Source organism: Pocillopora damicornis, chromosome 12, assembly GCF_964200805.1.
Source record: "Pocillopora damicornis chromosome 12, jaPocDami1.2, whole genome shotgun sequence".
Taxonomy (NCBI): domain Eukaryota; kingdom Metazoa; phylum Cnidaria; class Anthozoa; order Scleractinia; family Pocilloporidae; genus Pocillopora; species Pocillopora damicornis.
In genome coordinates this window covers 15402093-15428209 of record NC_142681.1, presented here as the reverse complement: position 1 = coordinate 15428209, position 26117 = coordinate 15402093, and the positions used below count along the sequence as shown (strand labels likewise).

The window sequence follows — 26117 nt, the reverse complement described above, 5'->3', positions numbered from 1 at the left end:
ACATGGTTTGATTTGTCAAAAATGACGATGGTTACTCACCATGAATCCTTTTGTGACAGGAACATGAATGTTAAAAACTAAAATGCGAGCTTTCGATTTGGTAGTACACCTGATTGGCGAGCGAGGTGGACACAAAACAGTTCCCAATCTGAAGATAAAAAAAGCAAACAAGACTTGAGGCATCTTATTAGGGCAAGTTAACGGTAAGAAGCTCGCGATTGTTTATTCAACTGGCCATGTTTGATTTGGAGATAGAGCTCTCTGGAAAACTCAGTCGCTACCCTCTTCAATCAATCATACACAAAACTGAGACCCGTCTCGACTTTCACCGTCGCTTCGGGTTTCCTACACTTTAGGAAGCTCACATTTTCTTTTCAGAGATTTCTCATTGGCCAGTAGGAAGGCCCTTGTTATCAGCGCTTCGGCAGCTGCGTTCCTTGGCCCTCGCGAAAGTTTGTGGCCTTGAACAACGCGAACCAGCAAGAAGTCTTCAAGGGGTCTAGCAAAGATGTCTAGTAGTGTTACATCCATTACAGTTTTTCCGTTAGCTCGCCTTCCTTAACCCTTTACACCTTAACATCAGTATGCATATTCTCCATACTGTTCTCCATACATTTCCTAAGGTGCTGACAAGGAGAATTTACGTAACAATCATCACCCTCTTTTGCTGCTGATAATTTTCTTCATTCTCATGACCTTACTGTATGATTCAGGGGTGATATTGTAAGGAGAAAATAGATACTAGTCTTTCTTAGGATTTTTAAGGGTTAAGGCCTTAACCTGACTCGCGGGGGAAGAGACGCACGTGACGCAGCGCTAAATGAAGGCCTGCTCGTAATCTAATCTCTCATTGACTCCTTGTGATATCTGGGTGGGGAGACACCAGGGAAAAACGACCGCACGGAACATTTGCGTCAGCCAATATTCAGTTAAGTTCAGAAAAGCAAAAGACAAGACATTTCTTTTCGTTTATAATTCTCTTTTATGAACATATCACCGCACAGCGATGAACCTCAATCTCAAAGACTTTTTTAAAAATCTTCTTCAATTCATTTAGATTTCACTTCTGGGACAGCAGCAAAATAGTTCAGATCGTTCTGAAATCCAGTCCATATCCTGGAGCATTGACTTTTTCCAGTTTTTTCGCAGGGTTATCAGAGGATGATACTTGCTCGTAAATCTCTGTTTTATAAAATCTGTGGAAACACAAGCAAGAAACACACAATGAACGCCATACTGAGTAGTTTGAACGATACAGTCTGGTTTTAATTCATAAGAATCATTGCATGCAACTTTTGGGCTCGTTAACCCTTTAACTCTCAAGATTTGGTTGTTAATTCTCCCTTCTAGCTGCTATACATTTTTCTTGTAAACCAGTTACGAGAATTTGGTGCTAGATCAAGATAACAACTTGTACCTGATAAGTTTGTGTATTCTCATCACCTGTTTGCTGAATAATAAATGGATATCAGAGGGAGAAGTTATATGTTAATCACTTTTGGGAGTAAATGGGTTAACGGGAGAAGAGGCACTGACTATGACACTGTTAACGTTTTTTGGGGAGGGAACAAGGGTTGAACTTCTCACGTAATACACGCCAATTCTTCAAAAACACGTCGTTTACTAAACGTCACCCGTAAGTAGTGAAAGCTATTCTCATAACAAAAAATATTTTTTCAACGCAGCGTTCATTTCCGTTCGTTTGAAAGATTACCCATCTTTATTTAAGGACACAAGTAAATAGCCTAAACGATTAACACCAGAAAGGGTTGAATGTCTTGAAGTAAAAAAGATTTCAAGGCTTTAAGCCTACCTCTGTTACAACGCCCGCGGCTATGGTTTCACCGCTGTAGCGCAGCATAAATCTTCCAAGATCTTTGTAGTCTTTGTATAATTCGACACAAACAGGTTTGTAGGTGTGAATTACAACTTCCGCATTTGAATTCTTTATTAAACATCTAAAGAGGTAAGGAAACATGATAACAAAACCTAAGAACAAGTTTAAATAGAGTGTAGAAAGTAACTCAGGATTGCTCCGGTTTTGGTTAAGTTCGGTATGTGATTATTCTACAATATTCACGCCTTCCTTTCAAACAATCAGATTCAAAACTTGGTCACCCGCGTTTTCCCGCGCTTCAGCAAGTTTGTTTGTTCTCACATCGCGTTCTCATTGGAACCTCGTGATAATGTCCCATCTTCTGATTGGCTATCGTGATCACTTTGTTTTTGTTTTTGTTTTTACAGCACTCATTAGAAATGTGAAGAAACCAAGAAAAAACCAAGAAAATGAAATATTTAATTGGGGGGGGGGGGGAGTAATATGGGGGTGTAACGGGGGTATACGATGGTATACAACAAACCCCCACTCACACAAACGACTGCAAATAGTGTGAAAGGGTCATTTCTTCGATATGGGCTGCATCGACGTGGAAATGTCATCAAGCACTATGCACTAAATGGAACATTGACTTTCTTGCCAGGGGATTACCTTTCCTTGTGGTAACTTACATAGGCTTTCTTACCTGGGTTTCTTTTGTAGGATTTCTCCTGTACTCTTGTGTAAAACGCTACAAAGCCTGTGGATGGTAGCTGGTTCATTTAACGTTTTGTAATGGAACAATACCTGCGGACAGACGATAAAATTAGAACAACTAACTTTCCTTACCTAGCGAGAAAAGTCTTAGAACATAGGATTCTTTTCATTGTTTTCCCAACACCATTTCCTTGGTGCCGTCCAATTCTTTTAAAAACTTTAAAATCGAAGAATAGAAAAACGAAAAATTTTATCGTGCCTTTAAGGAATCCCTTCAATTAGAAATAGAGCTAAAATGTTCTGTGTGAGGCGCTGAATGGCTGAGGAATGAACTCTTCGACATTTGCAACTGCTGCAAGCTCATTAATAACCGGATATCGTCGATAGCGAGTACTTTTAGGTTTGCCATTTTCGCTCCTTAAGAGAAGATGGACCACGATGAACATTTTGAAAAAAAGTTCCTAAACTTCGGCAGAAACAATTTCAGAACGGATAATAAACAAGCTACACCCACACGTTTCGTATTTGCATATGAATGGAATGGTTTCCAGTTGTATGGCTCCTCTGTATTAACATTGAATTTTTTTATCCCTGACTTCAATTCGTAGAACATCTTTTAATCACGGTAAAAACGAAAATGACAACAAATAACACTGAATAATACAGTAGGTAAGCTTCGTGATGTTTCATTTTGATAAACTTCAACATGAAGCAAGTTTAATTTATTGATGAATTAATTCACGATAAAATTAACCGCATCCCATTCTTAGAGTTTTCATACAGGGTTGAAGAAATGTATAAAAGAGAAGCCATTAGATTGTTTCAAGCCTTGCTCAATTAAAAGCGAACTGAGCCCGTTTGCTAATGATCGTATCTCCTTTCGGGAATCCAGCATAAATGAAGTGGTACGTTTAAATACACCGAATAAAACAAAGGAAGTGACCCGGTTATGCTGGAAATGGGTTCTGAAATCATTCCAGACAGCATTATCTCGTTTATAAGTGCACAATTTACGCAAGTCCCAGGCGTTTTGATCGCGACGGGAAAGCCTGCGAAATGACGTCTTGAACTTGTTGGGGAGAACAGTAACGCTTAACACCGGAAGTCGAAATAGAGTCATGTCTATACTATCGGCGCGCTTTCCCGTTCTGAAATGACGTTCCCGTCCTCTTGCTAAATCACTCAAATGACACTTTTGCTACCACAAATTCATTTCAAAAACAATTTTCTGCTGGCAACCAAAGTGATTTGAAAGTGAGAAAAGAGACGATTACTGAGTTATTAATAGGCTTTTGCGTAAAAATACTTTGCTTGAAAATAATGCCCGGAAGAAAAAACAAAAATTAATTAGTACCGTACACAGTACGGGCACCTTAAGCAGACAATACCGACCGCACTCAGAACCTCTTGAGAAAAAAATAATAGCTAGAGTTTTCCCTCTACGTCGACTTTGTCGATTTTGTCAACTTCGTCAAAAAAATAAATAAACGTACAAATACGAAATGAAGAGCAAAAAGATAGTACAAGAATATCCTAGGAAGGCTTGGGAAAAGGAAAGTGCATATACGAGGACAAGCTGGAAGAGAGACGAGGACAACAAATCAGCAATACACGCTCGGTACTATTGATTTTGTGCACTCTGTTGATTTTGTGCACTCTGTTGATTTTGTGCACTCTGTACACTCTGTTGATTTTGTGCACTCTGTTGATTTTGTGCACTCTATTGATTTTGTTAACTCTGTACACTCTATTGATTTTGTGCACTCTGTTGATTTTGTGCACTCTGTTCACTCTCTACACTCTGTTGATTTTGTTCATTCTATACCCTCTGTTGATTTTGTGCACTCTGTACACTCTGTTGATTTTGTCCACTCTACACACTGTCGATTTTGTCTACTCTGTACACTCTATTTATTGTGTCCACTCTGTGCACTCTGTACACTCTGTTGATTTTGTGCACTCTGTTGATTTTGTCCATTCTGTTCTCTCTGTCGATTGTGGCCACTCTGTACGCTGTTGATTTTGTCCACTCTGTACACTCTGTTGATTTTGTCCACTCTGTACACTCTGTTGATTTTGTCCACTCTGTACACTCTGTTGATTTTGTCCACTCTGTACACTCTGTTGATTTTGTCCACTCTATACACTCTGTTGATTTTGTTAACTCTGTCGATTATGTCAACTCTGTCTATTTTGTTTACTGTGTCGACTGTTGGAGTGTTTTCAGGTTTGCTATTTTCGCTCCTTATCCCGTACGTTTAACAAAATTCCTACACTACGGCAGGAACAATTTAAGAACGGTTAATTAATGAGCTATGTCAAGCGACAACCACAGTTTACGTATTTGGATGTGAACTGAACAGTCAGTTCCCAGTTGAGTGTATATTTTCTAACTCACATAAAATCACTTAAAAACCTTTCAAAACATCAATGGATTTTTTTTTCGGGCAGAAAATCATTGAAAAATCTAAGAAAATCTGAGAAATCTTCCTAACATAGTTTATTTGACAAAATCCACAATGGCTACTCACCATGAATCCCTTGGTGATAGGAACACGAATGTTAAAAACTAAAATGCGAGCTTTCAATTTGGTGGTACACTTGATCGGCGAGCGGGGTGGACACAAAACAGTTCCCAATCTGAAGATAAAAAAAAATAAACAAACGAGACTTAGGGCATCTTAGAATTCGATTTAACTTTAAGAAGCTCGTGATCGTTTATTCAACCGGCCATGTTTGTTTTGGACATAGAGGCAGCGGGCGGGGATGGGAGGAAGGGCGAAAAGACTACTATTCACTCCCCCACCCACCCCTCTTCTTATTCTTGATCGTCGCTCTACAAATTTATTTCCCTTCCCAGCCTTTCGCTGCCATTAAAACAAAAGATGGCGACCATAATTTTCGTTGAAAAAATACTGAGTACACACTCGCAAAAATTATGCCTGGTCTGCAAGCTAATCAAGACTTTGAGTCCCGTATTAACAACCGTAGAACACTACCGTCTTGTGTGGTCAAAAATGATCGATGTACTAAGCTCTCTGAGAACGTTATCCACCCACGCAGTATAAATCGTGATATTTTGGGTCATTTTCTGCTACGTGCAAGATTACCTTCATCGTGAAGGACTACAGAGAGATACGTGGATAGATAGGGATGGGGGAAATTGTATAGGATTGAAAAAAGCTAAATAAAAAACTCAGCATACATTTTTCAAGATGTACAACCCATAACACAACTCGTTTAATGTAAAAAAATTGTAGGCGGGCATTTGTCTGCTACCGTTATCCAACCAGCAATGAAATCAGGTCCCTTTTGAACTGTTTGACTGATAGTCTTCTAGCTTCAACAGTACAACGGGTGTCTCTATGAATTAGGTGCCACAGTCATCCCATACTTACCCGACATGCATCATGTCCAAGCCCGATAGAACCAATGTGGAGTGATCCCCGGCGCACGCCAACTGCACAGGTTCGTCATGTATGCTTAGGCCTGAGTGAAAACAGTAAACAAACATATAGCCTTCCTTTGAAAAATGAACGAATAGTTAAGTAGAAGCTTTAGTTGCTGCTTGAGATGCTACAAGCGATATACCCCTAGTGATATTTCTTTTCGCTTTCATCTGCTTTGAAAATGTAACGATATTGTCCGGAGAATGTTCTTGTTAGTTACTCTGGGGAGTGGAAGAGTTAATTAAATTTTCACTGATGAAACAACACCAAGCTACATAAAAAATAGATAAGATTCCCAAACGGTGAATATTTTGGAGTGGGCACAAATATCAGGGGTGCGCAATTTATTAATTACTGGTGTAAACTGCCAGCAGTAATTTCGGAGACGGTCTTTTACATTTACATCACTTACAAATTAACCTTATAGATCGTTTTGGTTTGTTTGTTTTTCTTTTAGATTTTGCGTTTTCCTTTACAAAATAGTTGTATATGATCCTCAAATAGATGATTCTAAAAACAAGAAAGTCCAACAACAACATACTTACATTAATAATTAACTATTCAGTAATTTGAAGGCATTGGTGTATTTTAGCGTGTTTACAAATATAATGCCTATTAACCTTGCCGCTACCTCATTAGTTGAACGTAATTATAAAATCAAAGAAACGAATTTCGGCTTTAATTGTTTCAAAAAGCCGACCACAGCATACATAGGCGATAGTTCTTAGTTAGTTCGTAACTTCTCACTTTCTCCAACTGATTTCACCATAGCGACATCTTAGATCAAACCAACTCGATCTGAAGGACGCGAAGTTTGTTACTAGGCGTATGGCACACAAACTACAACAGGTTGGAAAATGTGAACTACACAAGGTATTAAAATGCAATTGAATTGCATGAGTCTAATGTAAGATTTTCCCGCTTCTACGATTTTAAATTGAAATAACGCCGGCTCTTTATGAGCATCTACGCAAAATTCTTGATAGTCGGTCCATTTTAAATTTCATGGCCAGATACAGGCGCAAGAGACGAGTGAAACGCTTAAAAAAAATAAGCAAAAAATCGCGAACTTGAAAATTACTTCAACTCGAACCCGTGAAACCACAATTTAAATGAGCTAGTTCATAATATTTGGGTATGCTTTAAACAATTGCTTTGTAATTATTGAAAATTTCCTCAAATAGGAAAAAGCCACAAGATATTCATGGCTTAAAACAAGAAAAAAAAAATGATAACAATACAACAGAACTCTACTAGCTCGAACTCCCAAGGGAAACGAAACATCGTTCGAGATAGCGGGGGTTCAACTTATCGGATTGGTATTGAATTTTTATTATCCTGTTATTAATTAACAAGGAATTATGCTCAATCGAAAGTAATTTTGGTTCAAATTAGTTAGAGTTAACTGATCAAAACGGATCAATACGAATTGAAAACGGAAAAATTGATTATATGAATCAAAGGTGAATTATGCATTGTTGCGGAGGAAAATAACAAAGAGAGTATGGGGGGCCGCAATTACTGTCGTTTTCCACAATAGAACACAGAGGTTAAGGAAAATGTTCTGTAATAATGTGAAATAAAATATGAAGAAAAACGTAACAAAATGAGGCATTTTGGCCTCCAGATTTAGACATAAATTGTACCGAAAAGCACGCTCGGTTTAATGGTGAGGTGTTGAATTACGATTAACCCTTAGGCTAAGTTCTTTTGTTGGCAAGGTTGCATTGTCACAGCAATTAACGACAATTGTGTATTTTCAGTTCAGGCAGCAAGGAACTCTCGTGATCCCCATAACAGTCATTAGGTCTCTAAATTACAGCCATGCCAACACTTCATCAGGCAATAATTCGTCGTAATCAACAACAAGTACGTCTCCTAACAAATGTGGGATGCAACGTCAATAAACTCGATTCGCGCATGTGCACGCCGCTACGCCTTGTCTGCGATCTTGACAATGAATTCTTAAGGGTGTCTTTGGGGCGTATTTTGCTACGACATGGGGCCGGAGTGGAGCATAAAGACGAATTCGGTATCTCAGTTTTTAGTTACTGTTGTATGAAGCAGTGTTTTAAGTTAGTTTCAGTCATGATAGAGGAGAGAGAGATTCCGTGGCTTGATAAAGACTGCAACGGAAACACAGCTTTGCATCATGCGTCTGCTTCAGGAAATCTTGGGATAACACGAATGATTCTTGAACAGATGAGGAAATACGGCTTGGATATTGATCAGAGAAACGACTTGGGTGAAACTCCACTGATATCAGCAGAAAGAATGGGGCATATCCGATGTGCACAGTTGCTCCGAGAATGTGGTAAAGCGAGCACTGCTGCACGTGATAATCACGTTTTAAAAAATGCTGACGAATGGAGAAGAACGAGGACAACACGTGCATATCAGAAGCTATCACCTTACTTTAGGTACTCCAGTCCATCTTCATCAATAACGCCCATTTTTGATATTATAAAACCAAAACTAATGTAATCACAACGGCCAATTAAAAAGGAAAAAAATTAACACAAAAAGCCAATGAGAACTCGAAGAAGAAACAAGCGAACTGCTTTGAAACGCAGGAAAACGCAAGTGACCGGGAGATTTAAGATTTAAGTGGTACTTAGCCTCGCCCTGTGATAGTATAATGCTATCAACAGTTGTGATTACGGGCAGAAAACGGCTTAGTTCCTGGTTCATGGAAGATCATAGTAATTCTGCTTTGGTTTCTCTTTGTTTAGCGTAAAGTTCCCAGAAGTGGCAAAACAGCTCACGATTACTGTTCACATTAAAAGATCAGCAGCATTTCAGGCGGGAATGTCGGCACAAGACAAGCTTGACAAACCCCATAAGCTTCTTGATCGTACTGGTAAGTTACACCAAGTTAAAGTTTTGTTCAGATTGAAACACATAATAAACCTGGTAATATCACCTGAGGACGCTAACAGTCTGAGTTGAGTTTGTCAAGAGAGCTAGACACCATGGAATTGCGAAGTTTAAGTGTAATTAACGTCTATGTTAACGGTGGCAACTTTAGTTCGTTCATAATACATCGGTAGAATACTATAAAGCGCTTTTGACTCGGTGTCATGAAGCCCAAAACCAAAGTAATCACCGTGGCCATCCACAACAACAGTTAAGTTACACAAGGAGCCAATCAGACTCGACCTGTAGCGCGGGAAAACGCGGGTGACCAGTTAACGATCGGACTTTCGCCTGATTGGACAAGAGAATAGAGCAGGTTTCCTGAACCACACAGAGGGCAAACAAAACAAAACTTTGAAACTTTCCGCATTATTTTTCAAACTCAATTCAAAAGTATAACTATAGTTGATTTGTTCACAGGAACACTAGTGACAAAAGATGCTTTACCGACTCTGTTAAAATTACAAAAAGAACAACAGATGGACACTTTCCGCCCTTCTGCCAAGCTTCCACCCTGTAAAGTCCAAAACACAGAAGAGTTCAGGGACTCCTCTGGAGATGACCATAGTCAGTCGAGAGCTGATCAAATTACTCCAAGACTGAAGAGAAAGGCTTTCTCATATGCTGGGCTGCCTGTGCTAGCCCAACAACGGTTTGCAGCAAGGATTAAAAAACATTCTGCTCAGCGCATAACCGTTTCTAAAACTGTTAATGAGGAACAACATGCTCCGAAATGATAAAAACGGCGGCTAAATTATTACTATCCTTTACGATAGAATTGACTCAAACATACTCTGATGAATATTCACTCAGCTTGTCCAAGAAGTTAGAATCGGCAACACAAATGTTGAAACCAAACAACTTACTGCTTCTCATTGAAGCCAGGAGTTTACATACACTATTGGCTTCTAATGAGGCCCAAAGTTAGTCTGGGAAATTTAAAATTGCGCCTCAAAAGCAATACTGAATTGTGTTGGTTTTTTCTTCATCACGCTTTGTGATTAGTCTAGGAAACTCGCGCCGAATTCTCGACCAATCAACTTGTGTTCCATTGGGTGCTTGCAATGTTTTCCTTTTCTGATTGGCCATTGCGACTTTCTATCAATCACTTAACCAGTCAATCAAAGTGCGCTCTTCCTTAATTTTGCCACGCAACCATCATTTGTAAACTAAGCTTTGCTCACCTTTCACCTGTCCTTGCTCTCCTGCTGGCATAACGACAATCTTGTCACCGACATGAAGTCTACCAGCTTCCAGTTTACCAGTTACGTTTATTCCTGCTCCCATTCCTGAAGTACATGAAAAAGTGTTGTTAGTGTTCTAACATTGTAATAATAAAAGTCTCGTGTTGAATGGGTTTAGGGTTTTAATGAAACTAGACCTCATATTGGAGAACATGCATACTGGTGTTAGAATGTAAAGGTTAAGTAATTAGACTTTTATCTCTGCTTTAAAAACAAGGATAAGATCAAGCAATAATGGCGATTTAATCAACTTAAAAAAAAAACTGGCCCAAACCAGCTTCTATTTCCAAAGAAATAGTTAAATATCAAATTTACTCCAGATCCACACAGAGTAAAACTTACCCTTATAAATATCTGACACACAAAACCGAAATGGCTTGTCCAAGTCCCTCTTTGGAGGCTTAAAATTATCTATTGGAAAAAAAAATTAAAATTTCCAGAACTGGAGATATTTGACCTTTTGTTACAGGTGACATCAATGCTTCAACATAACAAATAATAATTTCTCCCGTGTGTCTGTTTATGTGCAGAACGTGGCTCCATTTTCTGCATATAAACCCACACACAACCAACAATTCCTCTGGCGAAGTGCTAACGCTCGAACCGTCGGGTTTGAAACTCTTCACGGTGGCCAGTTTACGTTATCAACTCCGTTGACAAAAGTAAATTACCATGTTATATTCTCCCACCGACGCAGTACCACAGTTTCTTTAGAAATTTACCCCCTTTATTCATTCAACTTACATGTTGAACGAACAAGCTCGCTATTCTATCTTTCGCATCCTTTCCTCTTACTAATCACGCACGATGCTTTTGACACTGACTACTGAACTTAGCAATAGCAGTGTGCTCGACACGTAAAATCAATTTCCAATTGATAGTAGTCCGGGATGGCTTTTTGTCTCTCTTCAGCACGCTTTCAAGCTGGTCAAGAAAACTCGCGCCATTCGTGAAATCAACCAATTCAAAACTTAAGCCAATCGCGAATTTGCAAGTCACGTTTCCCCCGCTTAAAAGACTTTACCGTGTTTTTACCTTAGGTTCTCATTGGTTCTTTGTGATATTTCCTTTCTTACGATTGGCCAATGGGGAAAATCTTGTTTAGGCTTAACAACAATCAACCGAACTGCACTCTAGTATAAGGCCAAACTTGCCAAAGAGTTCCCTTAGGTTGGCAAAGCGTCTGACAACCAAATCGGAACTGGCAGTGTTTTACACATCACGGAGAATATACTCATTCCTATGTTCATTATTCGTTACAAATATTTAACATCTTTCTTTAAGGACTGATTTTGTACCTATCCTGTCCAGTAAGGAGGGTCCATTATACCACGCGCGCAGCAGAGGCTCTTTGGAAGACCCTGTTAGATTCTCACCAGTGAGACCGCTACAAGGAACGTATACCACATCAGACTCCTATCAAGGACAGAAAATTGTTATGAGAGCGAAATCAAACCCGGGGTAAGAGGGGAGGGGAGAGGAGGGAGGTATTACACATTTTACGTAACTTGTACAAAGATGAACATACCTTAAACCCAGCCTGTTTTAGGAAGTGCTTGAGTTTTCCTGTAATATGATTGTACCTGGCTTCTGACCAGTCAACCTGAAATCAAAACATTTGTACAGGATGTTACTGTGTCTTCCCCTAAATATGAACAACTTGGATAGTTTGGACATCACTCAAGAAGCAAGTTCCATAAAAAATTGTTTATGGAATCTTGCGTACTCATACAAAACTTCTACTTTTACATACAAGAACTACTTACGTTGTCAAGCTTGTTGACAGCCACTATGACCTGCGTTACACCCAGTGATCTGACAAGCAGCGCATGCTCCCTTGTTTGTCCTCCAGCTTCAAATCCTGCTTCAAATTCACCAGTGCTGGAGCCAACCACTAACACAGCGACATCAGCCTGAGATTAAACCTCAGAATATCAGTTTGACAGATAATTGCACAGACAGCAATTTCTTCTAAGCTCCTGACACCCAAACATCAGTATAAATATTCTCTATACTGTTCACCATACATTTCCTTAGGTGCTGACAAGGAGAATTTGTTCAACAATCAAGAGCTTCTTAAGTTAGTGATCATTTCCCTATTCTCGTGACCTTAATGTCTGATTCAAGGGTGATATTGTAAGGAGAAATTAGATGTTAGTCACTCTTTGGGATCACCAAAGATACCAGTCAATGCAGCCCAAAGAAAAACAACAAAAACAGAGCCAAAAATAACACAACAACAACAACAGAGAAAACAAAAACTACAAGATAAAACTGTCTGCAAAAAAATGCTCATGCTAGTTTAGATGGCAAACATATGAGATAGTGATGTTACAGCGGCTAACACAGTTTAAAAGTTTTTCAAAATTTTACCTTCAATTTACAATTTGTCATTTAAATCTCAGATCTGCTTTATCTTCTCCATTCTTCACAGTTCTCATTCTCGTTTAGCTTACTATTTCTTCTTTGGGGTTTATCTACCCTTGCAAACTATCATTAAAAGCTTTCATCCAGCCAACCACAATTTTCGAAAAACCAAAAAGTTACTTTAAGCTATTGCCTTATCTCCTACATTCTTTCAATCCATTCAGAGGGTGCAGATGAAAACTTACACCACTTTCTAAAAGATCACGGTACATAGACTCCATACATGTGATCTTACCATCACGGGGTGGGTGGGGACATTGAACACCCCTGATTCTCTAGCTTGTGTGCAAAGTCTACTTAGCATTGAGTCATGTGTGACGAAGCAGCGAGACGAAGCAGCACAACAAGCTGTAGAGGCCTGGTCTATGTTGCAATGCGGCAGCATCTGTCATGGACTGATCATAGACATGGCTGTCTGCTATGGTAATTACTCATTACTTCTTTACAACACTACCCTGTCAATTAACAACTATTTATGTCACTAAATGCAGCTGAGGAATCAAAAAGTCAACAAACCTGAGCTGCTCCAGTGATCATGTTTGGAATGAAGTCTTTGTGTCCTGGGGCATCCATGAGTGTTATCAATTTGGTTTCTGTCTCAAACCTTGTTAAACCAACATCCATTGTTATTCCCCTGTCAAAAAATCAGCACATCACTCAGATTGGTTAACAAAGAATTCATAAAAACAGAGGCTGGTCTTTGATCTCACATATCCCCTTCCTTGCCACAGTAAAAAATTATTTGATTAGGGTTGGGGTTATTACATAATAAGCTGAATTATGCTTGCATTTTGATTGGTCCTTACCTGTGATCTATTACAGGACAAGACCCATAGATGACCTCACCATTAACAACATTTTGCCTTTTATCAAAGGAAACAAATAGTTTCCATGTGGCCATGGGTCTGTTCAGTAGAAGATAACAGGAGAAGTCAAAATATGGTCAGGACATCAGAGATCAGCCACTTTTTGTTCTTGCCACATTTTGACTTTATCTGTGATTTGTTACAGAACAGATGCTCAGCAACAAGGAATCTATTTGTTAAATAGGTAACTTACCTTTCTCTTTCCTCGCCAGTCTCATCCAGAACCCAGGCATATGCAAAAGAAGCTTTTCCTGCTTTTTTACTCTCCATTTCATATGTATTCCAGTTAAGAAAAGGTTACTTATGTGAGATCTTCATTACAAGTACAAGCCAGCCATAGATCTGCAATGGGTCTAACACATTCTTAGTGCCTCATATCCAGTAAACCTCCCAACAACTCATTTCAAATCTTCCATCACATGGAGAAACACAGGTCTTGTAGGGCTAAAAATGAGGTCCTGCTCACAGGCTACTGACACATTGCCAAGGATAACTAACAGAATACCAACTTTCCTGGAAGCTTTATAGTGCAATTACTAAGATAGAGTGCCAAGCTTCCAGGTAAGAGACTGGGTGTGTTACTGAATCTTAACTCATTAACCCTTTTCACCCTAACATCATTATGCATATTCTCCATACTGTTCTCTATACATTTCCTAAGGTGCTGACACAGAGAATTTCTTTAAAAATCAAGAGCTCAGCTAGGTGATGTTGATTTCCTTTATTCTTGTTACCTTAATGTTTGATTCAGGGGTGATATTGTAAGGAGAAATTAGATGCTGGTCACTATAAGGGGTCAATGGTTTAACAGACCTTGTCTCAAAGGGAAACATTTTAACTTGGTTCGTCTTTCAAAAACATGCTTAGAGGAGACAAACATTACATAGAAAGTGCCATGAAAATTAAGTTTTGGCCACAAATGGTTTTGCATGATATTCTTTAAATCACAACTCAGTGATCCCATTGTTACTTTATCATTAAAAAAACTTTTTTAGGAAGGCAAGATCCACATGTATTAATTCATAATATATAAATGGAAGTACTTAAAATTCATGAACCTTAAAAGAGCAATACTACTCTTGTCCATGCTCTAATGGTTTGAACAAATAATGTCAAATCATGATTACAAATTGTCAAAATTATAAAAATCCTCTACAATGTATAGACTATAAGTTATTTGACAAAAGTAGAATAAATTTATTAAAATCAAAAGGATATTTATGCATTGACTTTTTAGAAACATCTCCAAGACGATAAAGAAGATGACCCATAAGTGTGCTTTTCCCAGCATCAACATGACCTACGGAAAATATTAAAGCAATTTTAATACCTGCAGTTCAGTCATTTGTCAATACTTGTCACAATACTGTCATTTTCAGTTGAGTGAGGCAGGAGGGAAGTTTGGGGACCACATTTTCAAGTGGCAAATTGTTGTTTGACTTCCTTTGGATGGCTTTCATGTTTGATGGTTGGTGGTGCACAGCCTTTGAGATTTGGTTACCATTGGAACTGAGGAAGGTTGGCTGTGACAACACTGTTACTTCACCATAAAAGCCCAGTTGCTAACCTTTTTCCATGCCTCAATCAACTGAAAATTGAAGTAGGAATAATCTGTTCTATTAGCTAACAATGATTTTAAAAGAACTAACCAACAGCCCATGATTTTATCATCTTGTTGTCAATAAATTTTAGACATTAGCAGGTAATTTAGTGTTAACAACTGGGTTGAAAACATAAATTAGCCACTGTAAAGGGTAAAAAAGCTGACGTTTCGAGCGTTAGCCCTTCATCAGAGCGTCGAGCGACTATCGCTCTGACGAAGGGCTAATGCTCGAAACGTCAGCTTTTTTACCCTTTACGGAGGCTAATTTACGTTTTCAACTCAGTTGTTAACACTAAATTACCTGCTATACTCTCCCACTGACGCAGCACCACAGTTTCTTTAGAAACTTACCCCTTTATAAATTTTAGACATTGATGGTGATCATTTAAAGTTCAACCACATTTAAACATTTTTAAGGGTGATTTTTCTTGTTCTAAGATTATAATCTTAATTCAGGAAAATTGAATTGTGGAATTACCTACCAATCACCACCAAATTAAGAAGAATTTTTCCTCTCTGACGCTTGTCATACTCTTCTTGCACCTGCAGTCAAAAATCGAAGTGAATGCAATTTATGAGGCATTTGATAATAATAATGACCTACCAAATAAAGCAAAAGTTGCTAGCAAGGCTTCTTTCCCATGGAGGAATGTGATACAATTTGTAATGAAAAAGTTTCATTAGACCTACAGGTTGATTATCAAATAGACCAATGATCTTATTAGATCTAACAATTGAAAATCAAATAAGGCAATGATCCTCACTGATGAGCTGTACAAGAAAGAAGAACTCCCTAAAAAATTTGCCCTGCTTCCAACCTGTCGCTTTGTAGGTCAGTTGGTAGTTGCGCCTAACAAGTGTCTGAGAAGCCTAGGTTTGAATCCTGTAGTAGCCTATTTTTTTCCAGATTCTTTTCAAGTGCTTAAATGTTAAATGTCTTTATTCAAACTCAAATTGAAAAATGATTAATAAACCCTTTAACTCCCTGGATCTGATTGTTAATTCTCCCCTCTTGTTTCTACTCATTCCCTGGTAAATTGGTTACGAGAATTTGGTGATAGATCAAGATAACAACTTCTACCTGTCTGAGTTTGAGTATTCTCATTACCTGTTTGCTCAGTAATGTATGGATATTATGGGGAGAAGTTACATGTTAATCACTTCTGAGAATCAAGTCCAGCCTAACAAGTAACTGTAGATTTATGACTGTGATAAAGGAATGAACTGCATATCATAAGAATATCAAAAAATATGAAAAATGATGACTTCAACCTCCTTCTCTCTGTTCTTGGCAGCTATTCTTTGTTTGCTAGTGTCTGCTGATTTAGCTTGGTCTGTGTCTTCTTCAAGTGGTACTTCAGGAGAGCTACAGAATAGAAACTTAAAACTTAACACATCCTCTGAATTAGAGTTTGAGAAGTTTGATGACTGAAAAAGAGCATAGCTGGCAGTCGGGGAAAGGAGCAAGGAAAGTGTAGTTCTTGGATATTACTAAGGTAAGATGAGAAAGGCATAAACTAGAATGTATCAACATGAGAAAAATATTTTAATCAAGCAGTGCACTATTTTTGTTGCTGGTCCACAGACACTTATTTTTTGACAGCTATGCAGGAAAGTGCAAAGCTAGTTGTGACTTTGAAAGAAATTTGAATAAATTCAAAGTTTGACTCCAAAGAGTGACTTGCACCTAATTTCTCCTCACAATATCACCCATGAATCAAACATTACAGTCGAGTGAATATAGAATTGATCACCATCTTAAGAAGTTCTTGATTGTTAAACAAATTCTCCTTCTTAGCACTTTGAGAAATGTGTAGAAAACGGTATGGAGAATATACATACTGATATAAGGGTGCGAAGGAGTAATGTCAAAAAGTGGTTTCACCCTTACCTTTCCATTGATTTCTTTTTTTCAGTTGAAGGAGTTGAAAAGCCCAATGATGCCTTTTCTGACAGAGCTGTAACCAGAGGAGTAACTGGGTCCAACACACCTTCCTTCTTGTTGTTGCTTGCCGCATTATTCAGGAGAGGATGATGAAGCTTGACCTGTGGTTCAGGATCTTTTTGTACACTGCTATAGTTCCCTGATGTATAAACCACAACAGTTATTTCAAAACTGCCACTTTTTTCATAATATCCAGGTTAGTCCATTCACCCACAGGAGTGACCAAAGAGAAATTTCAGCATTAATATATTTTCCAGGAAAAAGGTGATAAAAATAAAGAAAAAAAAATATCACCTGAGGGAAATGACTTGATTTTGTACCCAATTCTCAGAGCTCAAATCTAAAAAAGTGTATAGATGACAGTGTGGAGAATTGATTTTTGGATCTTGGGGCTGAAAGGGTTAACTGACAAGGCAAAAGTGAAAAACAAAAAAAATCATTTTGGAAAGGAAAGGGGGAGCAGATGACTAACACAAAGTGAACAGAAGAGCTTAAGACATGATCAGGGACAATATAAGGAGGTTGTCTCTCCCTCCCCTTCCACCACAACCAGAGGAAAGGCACCATGCCATACTCTTGCAGGAAAGCCAGAACTAATTGGCCAAGCAAAAGCTGATAGGAGCCTCACAAACTGAAATAAGGTGAACCAGAGAGCAGGTTGACAAACCACTGATAAATATTGGTAGAAGAGGAGAACAGAGAAGGAAAGCTCATTGTGGGGAGGCAAAATGTACCCCTTTGTACAAAGAGGTACTATAAGTTAAGTGGTCTATAACCTTATCTCTAGCTGTGTATTTCAATTTACTAGTTACCAATAATTGAAAAAAAACTCTGAACATTTGAATCTGACGGATTTTATTTCAAAGAATATCACAGCAAAATCACTATATTACTAAATATACAATTGACATTTATAAAAAAAAGTAATTCTTAGACTGCACTTTATTTTTCCTTTCAGGTAAAGAGTCTTTTAGTCTTTTCCCAGGTTGATTTTAATAAATTTCTTTTTAATAATTTAATAATAAAAATCAAGGCATGTAACAAAGGAAATTGCAAATCAACCTGAGAGAAAATTTAACCCTTTCACTCCTTAGATCTAATTAGTAATCCTTCTCACTCTCTGCCATACAATTCTTGTTATGTTAGTTTAGAGAATTTGGTATTGGATCAACTTATACTCTCCATATTGATATATTTTTCTTGTCACTTCTCAGCTTGATGTTTCATTGTAAGGAGAAATTCTGTCTTGGTCACTCATAGGAGTTAAAGGGTTAACAGCAATACTGACATTGGAATTCAAATGCAGTGTTTAGACAAACATCACATAACTAAAACAGCTTTGGTGCAGTATGATCTCTTAAAATACAAATAAGACATTACACTTTGTTCTTTGTTTCCCCAGCGACATAATTTAGTCAATAAAACTTACAATTGGGTCAAACTTTCCAACATATACATTTAGCTGTAAATATTTAAAACAACAGCAAATTTACACAAATTTTAAAAATATAGACAATTTTTTTTGAACTTCATATTGAAATATTATTTTGATGAATTTTTTCTCCATTTCAATTTAATTACTATCAAGCAATGAAATAAAATCAGCTGTGCTTGGTATATTGCATATCTAAGCCTAATCAATGTGTAATTTTTTCTTGAATTCCTTTCGACTGTCATTTCTTTCTTAAAAATGCTTTCTTTTGCTTTTCATTCACAATATCGTCAGGTGATGGCGAAGAGAAGTCAAAAGGGGTTATGTTGGAGAGATCTGCATTGTAAAGCTGCTTGACTACTCTTTGAGCAGCTGCATTATGGGCAGAGCACATTGTTAAAGCAAACATGGTTGGTTTTGCTCTCAATGGAGACGGTCTTATTTGTGTTTTACCAACATCTCTTTCTACCTCTAAATGCTTTTTTGTTCTTTTGCCATTGTAAATATTAACAGAATCTTTCTTTGCACTTGTTGCAACATGTATTGGTTTGTTATTCCCAGCATGCACTGATTTTAACTGTTCTTGGTTCACAGGCACGTCAGACATGGAGGGCCTCACAGGTATTTTTACGCCTTTGTGTTCCATTGTCTGGTTGTGATTATGATCGTTCTCCTGCTGATGAATGCCACTTAAATTGCCATGGATCTTCAGGTCAGTTAATTTGAGAACCAAAGAATTTTCATTTAAAGTACCAACATTTGGTAGTGGACTTGATGAAAGGGATGTGCCAGATGACTGAGACAGTTTTGAGGGTGATGTGTCCGTTCCACTTCCTGGAGAGTGTCCTACATGCAATAAACTGCCATGCAGCATTGACAATGAAGGTCCCTGTGTAATAACCTCTCCTGATTCTGACCCTGATTTTGAAATCTCAGCCAAGTTCCTAAGGGGTAAGGAAAATGCAGAGCTTTTGGATGTAGAGTTAAGTAAAGATCCAAGGGTTGTTTCACTAGTGGATGCACTGCCTTTCTGTGAGACACTATTAAGATGTGAGAGCAGAGGGCTGCTTGACAAAGAATTAGAGGGTCCAAATGAGCCTTTCTGGGAAGACAACTGTGACAAACTCTTCAATGTCAGGGAAGGGTTGTGGAGACCACTGTTTGGCGGCTCTGACAGTGATGATTCTCCTATTTGGCCTGAAAGACTGCTGAGAGGAACCGAAAGAAGAGATGATGATGACAATGGCAATGCTTGTCCTGATAATGAGCTCTGTTGGGAAGATAACTGTGACTGTGAAGTGTTCAAAGTCAAGGGAGGGTTGTTAGTACCATCCATCACCAGCTTTGAAACTGATGATATTCCTAACTGCCCTGAAAGACTGCTTAGAGGAACTGACAATAGAGATGATGATGAAGATGTTACTGGCTGAGTTGACAAAGGACCTTGCTGAGGAGACAACTGCGATAGACTGCCCAAGGTCAGGGGGAGCTTGTTATTATCTGTGTTCTGTGACTCTGACAAAGATGGTAGTCCTCCTAGGCCAGAAAGATGGCTAAGAGGAACTGAAAGAGATGTCACTGACTGTACAGATAATGACCCTCCTGAGCGAGACAAGCTACTTAGAGGGGCTGCTAACAGAATGCTTTGTGCTGGCATCTCTGATCCATCACTGACTCTTGCTTGGTGTGACTGAGCAACTGCTGCCGATGATAATGAAGTGGGAAGTGACACAGTGTGAGGAGGTTCAGATACAGATACAGATACTCCATCTATATTAAATGACCCAACAGATTTTGTGTTTGAGTTTGAAGACAAAGATGCTGCGATGGTTGGTTTGCGCAAAACACTGTCATTTGATGACGAGTTGTCAGCAGATGATCCTTGAGCCAAAGTGTTTAAAGATAATGCCGTAGGAGAAATGCCTGACAAACTTACTGAGCCAGAATTATTTGCCAACAAAGTTGTTTCTTTAGTTGTTTTGAGATTCTTTTTTCTACCTGCAGACAACTGCTTTGCAACAGCTTTTTTGCATAGTCTATTTTGCTCATTGACTTGAACCTGTTTTTCTGACTGGGTTTGAAATAATTCACAATCTTACCTTGTGAAAGCCATACAACAGGAAGAACATCACACAATGAAGAACATGGAAAAGAAGAACAAACAGGCATAAAATTAGTTTATGAACTGTTGAAGGCAATACTTAAAAGTGACCATAATGATGATGGTGCTATAATTTCATAAAAACTTCTCAATGGTGAAGTCAACTTAACAAATAGATTCCAAGTTGCTGTGCGTCTGTTCAGTAATAGATCACAGATGACGTCAAGATGTGGTAAGAACAAAAAAGTGGCACACGAGGTGTAGCCGAGTGTGTCACTGATGTTCTTACCACATTTTGATGCCCTCTGTGATCTATTACTGGACAGACGCACAGCAACTTGGAATCTGTTTGTTTTGTATAATAAAGAATTAAAAAAAGTTTTAATGATGATGTCATCTATACATCTGTCCTCCAATAGATCATAAGTGAGAACCAATCAGAATGCGTGCATAACTGAGCCTATTATATAAAATTATATGGTTAGTGGGGCATGCTTCTTCTTTAACCCTTGACACCCTAACATCAGTATGTATATTCTCCATACTGTTCTCCATACATTTCTTAAGGTGCTGACAAGGAGAATTTGTTGAGCAATCAAGAGTCTCTTTAGTTGATGATCATTCCCTTTATTCTTGTGACCTAACTGATTGATTGAGGGGTGAAATTGTAAGGAGAAATCAGATGCTGGTCACTCTAAAGGGTTAACCCTTAAACTCCCATGAGTAACCAAGAGAGAATTTCTCCTTACAATATCAATGCTATATTAACCAGATAAGTGACAAGATTAAAGAAAAATATCAATTTGGGGATAAATAGCTGATCCAAAACTAAATTCTCCAAACTAACATTCTAAGAATTGTATGATTGAGAGTAAGGAAAATTACAAATTTGATCTGGGAGTCAAGGGTTAAGGGGCTAAGTATGAGAAAATACCAGAGATTAGATCTCAATTGGTTCTGACGTTGCACCTGATTCATTGAGAGGGTGGCACAAGTTTGCTGAATTAATATTATCATAGAGCCAGAAGACGTACAACCAAAGTATCCCCTCATAACCTTTTAACCCTTTAACTCCCAAGATCTCATTAGTAATTCTTTTTACTGTCTGACATACAATTCTCATGATGTCAGTTTGGAGAATTTGGTATTGGATCAACTAATAATCTCCTAATTGATAGTTTACTTTATTCTCCTCACTTCTATGCTTGATATTGTGTTGATATTGTAAGGAGAAATTCTCTCTTGGTCACTCATAAGAGTTAAAGGGTTAACTCTTAAGAGTGATAAGTATCTAATATCTCCCAACAGTATCACTCCTAAATTAAACATTAAGTTCATGAGAATAACAGAAATGGTTGGAAACTCAAGAAGCTCTTGATTGTTCAACAAGTTCTCCTTGCAAGCACCATAGGAAATGTATAAAGAACAGTATAGAGAACTTGCATACCGATGTTAGGTGTAAAGGGTTAACTTTTAGCACTCAACTGAAAATTTCTCTAGTCATTGTGTTCTTATATAAGCTCACCTTTACTTCCAGCTGGACGCGAGTTATCCTTGATGCCCTGCTTTTCCCCTGGAAAAACAAAATAAAAACAGAATTAACCTGAAATCAATGCAATCAACTCCCCTTGATCTATCTGCTGAACACTTCTATGGTTAGCAGACAAACAACACAAGACAACATATTAACAATAATCCTAAATCCTGGACTCTCTCATTAGACATGGCACATTTTTTGTAACTCGTGAATGTGCAGTAAGGAATACTTCTGTCATAGAGGGCCAGACTGCTAACAACTTGCTAAATATTTTTACAAGGTCAATTCCAAAAATTAAATAATTACAAAAATTAAAAATTAGCAAGGTTTAATCAACTTTGCCATGTACATGGTTATAAAAAAATTGTTCCAACCTGTACAATTATGAACCTGAACATAATTTGACCTGTAACATACACAGTAGAACATACCACCACTAAGAATTTGATCCAGAGCCCTCTCTAAGTCAAAGTTGTTCTGTATAACTGCCGTTACAGCTGTGCATTCATCTAAGTTCTCTCCAAGAATAGAATGTAGTTGATCCAAACAAGAGGATAATTTTTCTGAAAACCCAGTGTAAGAGAGTCACATGTGATGAACAATTTTAAATTAGATAGTAAATTTAGTATCCAGATAGTTGCACTCAAAATAAAAATGCTAAAAATAACCACAATTTCATTTTTTCACATTAAGTATTGTTTTTGCTCAAGTCTAACACTATAAGTGTGTGGATTTTAAATTAAATAAATGGGCTGACTGCAAATCTGCATGATTTCAGTTACAGCATACCTATTAAGATGTTAGTGTTAGGGTCCAGTCTCGAAATTCAGACTTCCCTTATCTCCATATTGTTTTCATTCCTTTTTCTATAGTATTTTACCTTCACTCCTGGGATCTAACTGAGGTCTTCTGTAGTCCTGTGGTGTAGCCAGAGGTTCGTCATCAGATTCTTCTTCATCTTCTTCTTCCACTCTGCCAAATCTATCAGCCATGTATGCTGATAGATTTGGGTCCCGACTATTGCTACGTCTGAACAGGAATTCCTCAGCTGATGCCCAATAAAATTTAATGAAATATTGTTAGTTAATGTCCCACTCAATTAAACAACACCTATGAAATGATTTCCACAGTCACAGGTTTTTTAAAGTTCCTGCCTTTTAATGACCAACTGATTAAATAATTTCACACAGACCTCCCCTCGCAGCCATTCTCTTCACCCAAAAAATGATGTTTTCAGTAAGTCACATACAGTGTACATGAATTTATGGTTCCTTACAAGTAATATAAAAAAATTTGATTCTTCTAACCCAACATCAGCTTGTTGTTCAATTTCATCAAACAATATTTACTTTAGGGTAAACCCAAACTCTTTTTACCACACATTTCCTTGTAAATTAGTTGCAAGGATTTGGTGTTAAATCAAGAGTATTCTCATGACCTGTCTGCTGGATAATGTATAGATGTTTTAAGGAGAGGTTACATGTTAATAACTTCTGGGAGTTAAAGGGGCAATACCAATCACACCTTTTAGCCCTACCAAATTTTAAAAGTATACATAACCCCTACCAGTGGTTGGTGATACTGCTATGTCATAATCCTCCACTGAATGACCATACACATCATCAGACATGTCTACAGTTAAACAAAAATATTGATGACCAAAAGGCAACACATATATTGTCTTACTTAAGTTAACTTCTACAAAATATAGTCAGTACCAATCACTGACAAATCATCATGTGCATGTGGTGTTGCACTTTTTGTTGAAACTGAGTTCAATTTCACATTTGATCTGACATTCTTAGACATTTTCATTTCCCCACATTGATCACTGCAAGTTTACAGCCATGAACATAACAAGACCTTGAGGATGAATCAACCGGGTGAAATGGAAAGATTTTGTTGCAGCCCAATGATTTATTACGACTATGAGACCTTCCTTGCTATCTGTGCAGTTCTTTTTACGAGATGGACAATCCCGAAATACCCGAGACTTATCCTATGTTGCAAACTTGTACGTATGCATATATAATGAAGTATGGGGTGAAATGTACATTGAAATCTTGGCGATAATTTCCGTAAAGCTCTCCGAATGAGAATCTGATACATTCACTTCATGTTACATACATCTGAACTAATAGAATTACTACAATCAGCGCGTGTTTTAGAAAGCCTCACATCTCTACTTTCCACGTTTGGGCTTCACAATGTAACTCAGAAAAAGATAACATTTGGTTTGAATTAATAACAATCAACATGTACTATACCGTCTTCGTAGGCATAATTTCTGTAGTTTCTATGCCTTGCCATTTTATTGATCTAGTTTCTTGAAGACGATCGGTCGATCACGATGCAAAGCTCTTCAGATACGATCCGCACAAAGGGGAAAGCCATGAAGACACTCTTCTCCACAAGGAAGCCATATTGAAAAGGACGATTCAACCTCGATTTGAGGATTTAGAACCAGACCTCCGCACGATACGAGCCTCAGATTATTCGTACATAAAGAGTGACAGGACTTTTTTATTTTCATATTCTGTTTGTAACTAATGGTATTGATGGATGGTGTTTTGTCCAGAAATTGTTTATCATTTGATGATAACGATAAGAGAGTTAGAGAACATCCTACTTAGGGATCAATAAAAGGCCTTCGATAGTGAAAGTTTCCTTACAAATTTAGAAATCACGATTGAACTACGATTAACCTTGCTCAATTAAGCCAATGCGCGAAGAATCCAGACAGCTACACAGGCTAAAGATGCCGCCGACTTCTCAAACTAACAAGGAAAATAAAATCGAGTGAAGGCAACAAGGGTGTATTTTATGGTACGCAAAGTTCCAAATCCAGGGAAAACATCATCACCATAGTGCATAGGCTGACAGTCACCAAGAGGTAATTTAGTGTTAACAACTGGGTTGAAAACGTAAATTAGCCACCGTAAAGGGTAAAAAAGCTGACGTTTCGAGCGTTAGCCCTTCGTCAGAGCGATTGACGAAGGGCTAACGCTCGAAACGTCAGCTTTTTTACCCTTTACGGTGGCTAATTTACGTTTTCAACCCAGTTGTTAACACTAAATTACCTGCTATACTCTCCCACCGACGCAGCACCACAGTTTCTTTAGAAACTTACCCCTTTATTCAGTCACCAAGAGGGTCGGATAAGAATGGACATAAACTTGAGATACAGACCAACGAGGAGGAGAGGGGGGGGGGGGGGAGAGGGAGGGAGGGGGAACCTAAAGTTGTCGAACTTTGTGCCTTGCTTTTCACTCATCCGAGATGCAGAGGTCTTTACCTAATCTGGGTACGAAGGATGCGGTTGTAGTCAAGCCAGTCACACTGTGCCTGATGAAAAGCTGAACTGAATTACTGAGTTCTTCAGGTCACCTGTACCGGAAGATTCAAATTTGAGGCTACACAGGCTTAAGATGCCGCCGACTTCTCAAACTAAGAAGGAAAATAAAATCGGGTGAAGGCAACAAGGGTGTATTTTATGGTACGCAAAGTTCCAAATCCAGGGAAAACATCATCACCATAGTGCATAGGCTGACAGTCACCAAGAGGGTCGGATAAGAATGGACATAACCTTGAGATACAGACCAACGAGGAGGAGAGGGGGGGGGGGGGGAGAGGGAACCTAAAGTTGTCGAACTTTGTGCCTTGCTTTTCACTCATCCGAGATGCAGAGGTCTTTACCTAATCTGGGTACGAAGGATGCGGTTGTAGTCAAGCCAGTCACACTGTGCCTGATGAAAAGCTGAACTGAATTACTGAGTTCTTCAGGTCACCTGTACCGGAAGACTTAAATTTGAGGGAAGCGTTAAAGATTTGTTCAATAAAAAAGAAATATACAGAAGCAAAAAATAAACAAATGAGGAACGATGACGAATAGGGATCCAGAAGATAAAAACAGAAAAAATAATCGATTTCTTCAAATCGCTTTCACCGAGGCTGGTGTCATAACTGTAAAAAAAGTTGATGGGGTGAAAAGAGGAGCCAGCCACTCATCAAGAATTTAGATCGACGGGGAGTGAAAAATCAATGAAATCACAGACCAAAAAATC

At 38.3% G+C, this 26117-nt stretch overlaps 2 protein-coding genes across 5 annotated transcripts; one reads left to right on the top strand and one right to left on the bottom strand.

Moving 5' to 3' along the window:
- LOC113679347 (HBS1-like protein) lies at positions 1 to 24504 on the bottom strand. 3 transcript variants are annotated; one of them, XM_089189739.1, is made up of 21 exons: positions 24321 to 24504; positions 23620 to 23685; positions 22934 to 23101; positions 22485 to 22616; positions 22042 to 22089; positions 16930 to 17122; positions 16311 to 16404; positions 15521 to 15581; positions 14654 to 14735; positions 13629 to 13712; positions 13086 to 13203; positions 11909 to 12055; positions 11671 to 11745; positions 11441 to 11558; positions 10485 to 10553; positions 10083 to 10187; positions 5932 to 6022; positions 5065 to 5173; positions 2523 to 2623; positions 1814 to 1958; positions 959 to 1196 (listed from the first exon to the last, which is right to left on the bottom strand). In XM_089189739.1, exons 1-21 carry the CDS (start codon positions 24361 to 24363, stop codon positions 1188 to 1190), a joined length of 2058 nt encoding a protein of 685 aa, XP_089045865.1. In that variant the 5' UTR covers positions 24364 to 24504; the 3' UTR covers positions 959 to 1187. The 3 variants fall into 3 exon arrangements, with proteins under 3 accessions (XP_089045866.1, XP_089045865.1, XP_089045864.1); XM_089189740.1 differs by lacking the exons at positions 959 to 1196; positions 1814 to 1958; positions 2523 to 2623; positions 5065 to 5173 and adding an exon at positions 1 to 148; XM_089189738.1 differs by lacking the exons at positions 959 to 1196; positions 1814 to 1958; positions 2523 to 2623; ... (11 more) ...; positions 16311 to 16404; positions 16930 to 17122 and adding an exon at positions 17822 to 20509.
- On the top strand, positions 6761 to 9772 carry LOC149036692 (uncharacterized). 2 transcript variants are annotated; one of them, XM_089189742.1, is made up of 4 exons: positions 6761 to 6855; positions 7746 to 8402; positions 8715 to 8842; positions 9319 to 9772. In XM_089189742.1, the coding sequence occupies exons 2-4, from the start codon at positions 7807 to 7809 to the stop codon at positions 9633 to 9635; spliced, it is 1041 nt and encodes a 346-aa protein (XP_089045868.1). In that variant the 5' UTR covers positions 6761 to 6855; positions 7746 to 7806; the 3' UTR covers positions 9636 to 9772. The 2 variants fall into 2 exon arrangements, with proteins under 2 accessions (XP_089045868.1, XP_089045867.1); XM_089189741.1 differs by lacking the exon at positions 6761 to 6855 and having other exon boundaries at positions 7663 to 8402.
- Positions 24505 to 26117: the final 1613 nt, after the last annotated feature.